Source organism: Watersipora subatra, chromosome 7, assembly GCF_963576615.1.
Source record: "Watersipora subatra chromosome 7, tzWatSuba1.1, whole genome shotgun sequence".
NCBI lineage: Eukaryota > Metazoa > Bryozoa > Gymnolaemata > Cheilostomatida > Watersiporidae > Watersipora > Watersipora subatra.
This window is the reverse complement of record NC_088714.1, coordinates 4,673,712-4,683,244: the sequence shown is the minus strand read 5'-3', so window position 1 is coordinate 4,683,244 and position 9,533 is coordinate 4,673,712. Positions and strand designations below refer to the sequence as shown.

Here is a 9,533-nt window from a genome sequence, read left to right as displayed (position 1 = left end):
TGAGCGACCTGCTGCTGTATTTGATGACCACGAATATGTGTCCACTCCCCTTCTACTCAACTTCTGAATGTCAAGAATCATTTTTAGTTGATGTTACCAGGCCTGCTGCTAACACCGCTCTACACTCTGAAACGTACAGAGTGTTAGAATAGGTTAAAGTTAATTATATTTCCCCAGGCTGATGTTTCTCTTTGAGGTCACAACAGGTCTGTTTCGTGCTTCTGCACTCTTCTGCAGAAGCACAAAACAGACCTGTCATAACCTGTATATATATATATATATCTACATACATATATTAAAATATATTGTATAATAATATACATATGCTTGTACTATATATATAACTGGAGTGTTGGAATAGGTTGAAGTTACTTATCTTTTTTCCAGGTTGATGTTTTTTCGGGGTAACGTCAGGTCTGTTTCGTGCTTCTGCACATACTTCTGCAAAAGCATAAAACAGACCTGTTGTGACCCCGTAGAAAAACATCATCCTAGAAAAAGATAAGTAACTAAAACCCATTCCAACACTCTAGATATACTGTATATATAAATATCAAGATATTTATATATAAATATTTATATATAAATATATTTATATATAAATATCTTGATATTTATATATAAATATATATATTTCGTATAGATATATCCTATAGATTTATATATAAATATCTTGAGGCGAGTGCTCAAACTCCCAGGTCTCTGGTAGGAGACACGAGTTAGAGCAAAAATTACCACCTACATTGGTTAACCGTGGTGAGGAAATCATTTTTATATGTACCGGTATATATATATATGGTGCTGACAGTACTGCTTTGGCTATTGAAGCCTCATCAGTGCAGCTCGGAGCAAGCAAGGGAGATAAGTCCCATTGCCAATGAGATTTGACTTCCTGCCATGAAACAACTAAGTTACCTCACAGACTATAAGAAAGTCACCGCGCTGACACCAGAGTGCTCAAATCACAAAAGTGATGAGCTATGCACGAAGGCTAATAGTCCCCCACTTCTCACAGAGTGCTCAACCAAACCGAAGTAAGGGAGCATATACTCATGCTACAGCCAGTAGTGTTTGGCTAGTGAAGCCGGCGATATATATACAGATCCTAGCTGGGCTACTCGGCGGTGCCCAGGTAATAAAAAAAGTCTTGGGTCAAAAAATTGATTTGTATTTAACATATAACATCATTTGCCATTCTAACTTTCAAACTACATATCATGAGAAAAGTGTTTTGTGTAATTGAAATAAATTAAGAGAGAAAATAAAAACAACTAAAGGTTTTCAAACTTTGTCGAACAACTTTTAAACTTCATATCACGAGGAAAATGTTTCGTGCAAGTCAAATAAATTGAAAAAAATAAAACGACTATAAAAAGATTTATATGTAAATGTGAAATATTTAGGAAGTAATAGCTAGATTAAGTCGGTTTTGCTACGATTACAATTAATGATTATTCGGTAATGATACAATTAATACGAACTGAAAAAAACAAAACAAAAATCCTGAATAAGTAGAATTTATAATAACAATTCCTGCATAGAAGCGTGTGTGTATAAAAAAGGTTAGTGTTCCACCAGAAGGTATCCATCAAAACTTTGAATACGACGATACGGAGGCGATATAATTGTCCGCGTGAGAAGAATTGGCTTTGACTCCAGATATAGTAAGCGAACCTTAAAAAAAAATTTCTTAACAGGAGCGTCGTAACACGTAGTTGCATTGGTGAAATAATCAGCGTGCGCTATAGCTATAGCCAGAATGACAGACAGATACATCCACACACATACTGTAAGTTACTAAGTAAAAATAACGCAGTACCAGACTGCCAGCCGTGACACTCCAAAACCTCCCCTTATGTCACCCTTACTCCACCTACACGTTTTACCAGAAAACACCGTAGTGCCAGACTACACCAGTAGGGTTACTCACGAGTCACCAAGACTCAGAAAGACGCTTAACAATCCTTTCTCGCTACGACAGCACTGAGTCACAAGCTACGCGAACGGAGCTTGGATTCCCAATGACAACATGGCCGTTCTTACTCGTCCGGTGGCGCATGCCCACGAACCCTTCCGAGCTAACGGCGGGCACCACGTGACTACTAACTCACATTTCCCCCAGCTTTTAAGAAGCTACCAGCTATCCCTCATAGTCATCCAAATACTGGGGACGCCGTCGCTCTCGCTGCGACCGCCTGAGCATTAACGGTTGAAGCTCAGGTTCATCAGGATCTAAATCCCCGGACGGAACCCCAGCAGTCTGAGGCTCACCATCCATGTTTTGAACTTCATCCTCAGCAGTCTGAGGACCGTCCTCCACATCCCCCTCCGAGACCTCAGCCACCTCACAGGGATGCAGCTGAGGCGGTGGGGGAGCAGCAGAACCGCGTAATCTATCTAGATTAGGCCGGCCGTCTTCGACCAGTTCACGGATGCCGTTTTCCCTACTACGGTCAGTGCCAAACCGCCGTTTGCGGACATCCCTCACATGCCTCGGCATGCCATCCACGCACACGTTGTGCTTTGAAACGACTCCGGTAATCACTCCCGGTGCCCACTGCCTAGTGCACGACGGAGTCGAGGGTTTCACCCACACCTCATCGCCGACAGCAAACTTGCCTTGACTGACCTCATCTAACCCGCGTAGATTGACGTCGAAAGGCACTCGCCAATAGTATCGATACAGATTGTTCGAGGGTACCGAACCCCCATCTGTACCCTTGCGAGGCGTGACATTATACCAGAACGTCGCCTCCTCGGGGCTAATTCTTCCCCTCTCGGCAATCCTCTTGATTGTCCGGTGATTCCTCTCAACGATTCCGTTGCCACTCGGGGCGTAAGCGGCACGAAATCTCAGAGAAATCCCCCACTCGCCAGCGAACTGTGCAACAGTTGCTGACCTAAACGCCATAGAATTGTCCATTAACAATTCGTCACACGGCCCTCGCTCAATTACGATCGTGCGTAACTGAGCCACGATGTGCGCTGCCGTCTCACTTGGCAAGCGGCGCCAGATAGCGAAACGTGACGGCCCGCAATCAACCATGGACAGGAACACCTGGCCGCCATAGTGAGTCACGTCTATGGCCACCCGGCACCAGTTCCCCTCGACAGCCAAGCTGCCTGTTTCCACGAGGTTCTCACCTCTCGGAGCCGGGTCAACGCGCTGACAGGCTTCACAGCCAGCCAGCTCGCGTTTGACCTGCTCCCGTGTCAAGTCACTGCGTACTTGCTGAGCAAGGTACAGTGTTCTCTCGACACCCAGATGGTGAGGCAAATGAGCCGCCCACACAGCATCCCCGAGGGTCTCGCCGGTGAAGATGGCAGCAGCCATGCTCTCGGCCTCGCCTCCACTCATCCCACGATGCCCGAGCCACTTCTTGGGCACCCTCGTCATCCTATCCGCCTTGTTTTCCACAGTAGGTACAAGACGCATAGTGACCGATAGGCCGTACTCGGTGATCGTATCACGGATCACCCCCAGCCGACGCTTCACCAGCATCTCTGCAGCACCTTTCGTGCGAACACGATTGCGCCCGTCAATTGTATTTGACATCCAATTGACAACTGTGAGAGAGTCAACCGCCAAGGTGAAGGTCTTGAACCCCCACGCAATAGCCAGGTTAACACCTCGTCCCACAGCTTCCAATTCGGCAACATTGATGTGTGAATGGTCTGACTCCTTCCTCAGCCACGACGCATCCTCAACAATGCTGCCATCAACCTCGATTGCCACACCGAGGCCCAGAGAGCTAGCATCTGTCCACACAACGACCGAACCGTCCGGTCTTACGTGCCACGGACCCCTAACAGGGTCCTCCTGGCATACCCTTGTGTAAAGCTCACTAGCTAGCGAGCTGACCTCCTTTTCAACAGGGGCATCCCAGGCTCCGTTGCATCCCAGCCGCTTCAAGAAGCTGCAATAGGGCCGCAACCACCCAGCCACTGGGTAATGACCGACAAGTCGGCCACAAAACGAGAAAAGCTCTCTCTTGGTCAGCCCAGCTGGCTCAAGATGAATTTCGGAGAGTGCAGTTCCCCTCGACATCTGCAAATGTCCACGGGCATTTCCTTTCAGAGAAATGCCCAACAACCGACCTCCATCAAGGCCCTATGGCTCTTTCGTCACCAGTCCATACTTAGCAAGGTGCTTCCTCAGCTCCTCCACGCCAAGCACAGACTCCTGCACCACTATATCGTCGATATAGTGGTCAGTCCCTCGTCGAACCCGCTCGTCGAGCGAAAGAACCTTGCCTAGGATTTTGGTCATGATCCTAGGCGCACACGAAAGCCCGAAGCCTAAACGTGTCAGCGCATAAGGGACCCCCTTATACTTCACGACCTGGTATTTCCACAGGTCCTCCGAAACATGGATTTGTAGGTACGCGGACTTGAGGTCAACTACCCCAAGTCTGCCACGCAACTGTCTCCACTTTCGGACTTTCTCGCCGCACACAGCGACCGCGTCACCTCCTGTGTGACTCTCGACAAACGCGTTCAGCTCACGGTAGTCCATGACTGGTCGCACTTTATCTTTCGTTGGTTGGAACACAGCCAAAAGGGGGATAATACCCTCAATGGGCCGACTCCACCTTTTCAACCAACCTTTTGAGATCCAGCTCTCAATTTCAGCACAGTACCGCTCATGCAGGTTAGGTGCCCGAGTACACTTGTACTCCGCGACCCGGGTCTGCAATCCTTTCGGAGATTCCCCGGACCACCGCCAGCTAACGGTCCATCGGCCTTGGGCAAAAGTGGCAACAAAATCGGGGTCGTCGACTCGCAGTGACACCAGATCACCACCCAACCCCGACAACGGTGCCACCCCTGCCACCCCGCATGCGCAGCCAGCCCCAGTATCCTGCCCAGCAGGTACTCCACAGCATCCGTTCTGATAGGGTTTCCCCCACCTGACCGAATACTTCGCATCACTTCCTCTACGGACAGTGACGCCTCCCATGTGGTCAATGACGTCGCCACCCAGCAAGCAGTCAACCCCAAGATTGTACAGCTTGTCCATAACGAGTGCCGTAACGCCGAAACAGTGTCCCTGTACACCGACGACCACCCGACACTGACCCTTCACATGAGACGCCTTACCATCCGCTGTCAACAGCGGGTGGCCCGGCCTAAGTCGGGTTGAGCCTGTCAACACCTGTGGACTTACCAGAGTCCTCTCGCTTCCAGTGTCAACCAGACACTGAAAGCCGCAACCATTCAGAATTGCTCGAACGACCGGCATACGACTGCTCGTCGTAGGCTCGCCAGTCGCCCCGGACAGCCAAGGACTGTCCCGCAGTACACTCTTACTGCTTGCATGTGACCTCCAGCCTCCCCCTGTCACGCCAACGCCACCTCGGGTCCCCCTGATGTTATGGGACCCCTCGTAAGCCTGACTTACACGGTGTCCATATGAGAGGATGCGGCGCCCCGAGTTGCATCCTCCTGATGAAAACCCGGCTCATCCTCCGTGAGCCCTGCCGCCGCCCCAGGCGGTGGCCGTACAGGACAATCCCGTACAAAGTGCTCCGTGCTGCCGCACCGGAAACACCCGACCCTCTTGCCAGAAGAGGTCTTTTTCGCCCCCGTACCAGACGAAGGCCGCTTAATACGTGGGCAGTCCTTCACCCGGTGTGGACCCCCACATCGAAAGCAACTGTCTTTGCTTCCCGGCTGCTTGCTAGAAGCAGCCCCCAACTGCTTGCCAGAAGCAGTCGCCGGCCGGTTACCAGAACTGGCCGCCGAGCTAATTGTTGAGGGGCGACCCTCAACAGCTCTCCGGGAAACCAACTTTCCCCTCACTCGGTTCAGCACTGAACCAAAGTCAGCAGTATACGCCTGATCGTGCGTAACTGCCCACTCGTAGACTGACTCGGGCAGCCCTTCATAGAACTTGGTCCTAAAAACCAGGTCCTCCAGCGTCACCCCCAGTCTACCGCCGAGCCGCTCCAAGCGGTCCAGGTACACGTCAACTGTCTCCCCGGATTCGAGTCGACAGCTGACAAAGCGACGCCATGCCTCCTGTCGAGGCATGGCGTACTCGGCAGTCAAAACTGCCTTCACGACATCCCACTGGGATGCGTCGCCCACCCTCATGCGCCCATGCACTCTGGCAGCAGTGCCATCGAGCTTGTACGCAATCAGCGTGCACGGAGCAATGTGCTCCAACTCACACAGTCGCTCGTACTGCGAGAGCCATGCGGTTACCTCAACCGCACCATCACCGGCAAATGGCTGCATCTGCCGGCTCAGCCTTTCTAAAATAGGCCCTCGTGCCTGGTTCATCAGATTCGCTAAAAAAGCGGCATCTAAAACCAGCGGCACTGTTACAGCGCCCGTGGCGCCCTCGGGTGGCTGACAACCTCCGCCATCGCTAGATGGCTCAGCCTTTTGGCTGCTCCCGGGCACGCTCATGGCCCGCTCGTGCTCACCTCAGCCCAGCTGAGTGGCACCACCTAACAACAAGGCAAAGTAAATACAAATATATAGGCCGAAATAGCTTGTAAGTTACTAAGTAAAAATAACGCAGTACCAGACTGCCAGCCGTGACACTCCAAAACCTCCCCTTATGTCACCCTTACTCCACCTACACGTTTTACCAGAAAACACCGTAGTGCCAGACTACACCAGTAGGGTTACTCACGAGTCACCAAGACTCAGAAAGACGCTTAACAATCCTTTCTCGCTACGACAGCACAGAGTCACAAGCTACGCGAACGGAGCTTGGATTCCCAATGACAACATGGCCGTTCTTACTCGTCCGGTGGCGCATGCCCACGAACCCTTCCGAGCTAACGGCGGGCACCACGTGACTACTAACTCACACATACTTTGAGAAATATATATATAGATGCAATATTCAGATATATATATACAGATGTATATATACGCATATATATATATACACACATATATACACATATATATACATATGTATACGCGTATATATATACACATACCATATATATGTATACACACATATGTATATGTATACATATATGTATATGTGTATACATGTATATAGTATGTGTATATATATGTGTATACATATGTATATATATGTGTGTGTGCGTGTATATATGTGTATATATATATGTATATATATACATACATTCTATGTATATCCACATATACACACATTGTATATATATACAAATATACATACATTGTATATATATATACAGTCAAACATGGATAACTCGTCCACGGATAGCTCGAAAAAATGGTTAATTCGAACATTTCCTTTGGTCCGTTCCCACGCAATGATAAATTGCTATAGATAACTCGAATTCAACACTGTTAATTCGAACTGTTTTTTTGCCCAACAGCTACCGAAACGGTTGTTTTCGCTTTAGAAAATCACTTTATTCAAAGCCATAGAGGTAAACTTCATCTTTTCGTAATTCATAAGCGTCGTTATTACCACCATCGGCAAAATATTTTTGTCAACGACTTTTCAAAAAGTTTGGTGAAATTTGATTTATACAGCGATACGATGAATAGCACGGGCTAGCCGGGTCACGCGTGCAAGAATTTTCGCCACGCACATACAAAACAAAAATCGCATGTTGTTTTGTATGTGCGTGGCGAAAATCCTTGAGTGCGTGACTCGGCTAACCCGTGATGAATAGTTTTCCGACGTTGATTCCGTGTTGAATCAACGTCGGAATGTTGAATGTTTAAAACGTCTTAAAAAATGTTGTAATTAAACGTATACGTTGTCTGAGCTACAAAAACTATTCATCGTTTGACCTAAACACAGAATACGTGTGTACATTCAATAAGTATCTATTAAAAAAGCGTGAGTGATATAGAATGTACCGTAAAACCTCGTAAAACTTCTAATTGAACTGCCTCGGAGTGTTGCTCTTAACGAATCCCAGGTAAAGTAATCTGCATAAACTTCAAGAAAAAACGGCAAAATTGATGGTGGGTAAACCCCAAAAGAAAAAAATGTCTTTTCTTTTGAGCATTTCAACAACAATCAAGTTTTGCCAATGTCAATCTGAAAAACGTCCTGGCAATAACATCACCTCAAACAACAAACCAATCTCAAGTGATAGAAAAATCTCTATACTTTTTCATGAAAACGTTTTAAACTTTACATTAGAAGCATTTAATTTGAAACAAGCCATTTGTGCTTTTGATTTATATTATAGTTTGTATATGTACATGTATCTACTAATAAATAAGTAAATATATGGACTTGTGACAGTGCTCTGATAACTTGAATGCTCTGATAATTCGAACACTTTTGCTCGGTCCCTTGAAGTTCGAGTTATCCATGTTTGACTGTATATATAAATTATTGGTATACATATACAGTCAAACATGGATAACTCGAACTTCAAGGGACCGAGCAAAAGTGTTCGAATTATCAGAGCATTCAAGTTATCAGAGCACTGTCACAAGTCCATATATTTACTTATTTATTAGTAGATACATGTACATATACAAACTATAATATAAATCAAAAGCACAAATGGCTTGTTTCAAATTAAATGCTTCTAATGTAAAGTTTAAAACGTTTTCATGAAAAAGTATAGAGATTTTTCTATCACTTGAGATTGGTTTGTTGTTTGAGGTGATGTTATTGCCAGGACGTTTTTCAGATTGACATTGGCAAAACTTGATCGTTGTTGAAATTCTCAAAAGAAAAGACATTTTTTTCTTTTGGAGTTTTACCCACCATCAATTTTGCCGTTTTTTCTTGAAGTTTATGCAGATTACTTTACTTTACCTGGGATTCGTTAAGAGCAACACTCCGAGGCAGTTCAATTAGAAGTTTTACGAGGTTTTACGGTACATTCTATATCACTCACGCTTTTTTAATAGATACTTATTGAATGTACACACGTATTCTGTGTCTTTAGGTCAAACGATGAATAGTTTTTTGTAGCTCAAACAACGTATACGTTTAATTACAACATTTTTTAAGACGTTTTAAACATTCAACATTCCGACGTTGATTCAACACGGAATCAACGTCGGAAAACTATTCATCACGGGTTAGCCGAGTCACGCACTCAAAGATTTTCGCCACGCACATACAAAACAACATGCGATTTTTGTTTTGTATGTGCGTGGCGAAAATTCTTGCGCGCGTGACCCGGCTAGCCCATGCTATTCATCGTATCGCTGTATAAATCAAATTTCACCAAACTTTTAGAAAAGTCGTTGACAAAAATATTTTGCCGATGGTGGTAATAACGACGCTTATGAATTACGAAAAGATGAAGTTTACCTCTATGGCTTTGAATAAAGTGATTTTCTAAAGCGAAAACAACCGTTTCGGTAGCTGTTGGGCAAAAAAACAGTTCGAATTAACAGTGTTGAATTCGAGTTATCTATAGCAATTTATCATTACGTGGGAACGGACCAAAGGAAATGTTCGAATTAACCATTTTTTCGAGCTATCCGTGGACGAGTTATCCATGTTTGACTGTATATATTGTATATATATATTTGTATATATACATTGTATATATATATGTGTGTGTATATACAGAACTTGGGTATGGGTAGAACACAGA

At 45.8% G+C, this 9,533-nt stretch overlaps 1 protein-coding gene across 1 annotated transcript; it reads right to left on the bottom strand.

The window, feature by feature from the left end:
- Nucleotides 1-2,140: 2,140 nt before the first annotated feature.
- LOC137400353 (uncharacterized) lies at nucleotides 2,141-4,048 on the bottom strand. The gene has a single exon (XM_068086682.1). The coding sequence runs from the start codon at nucleotides 4,046-4,048 to the stop codon at nucleotides 2,141-2,143; it is 1,908 nt and encodes a 635-aa protein (XP_067942783.1).
- Nucleotides 4,049-9,533: the final 5,485 nt, after the last annotated feature.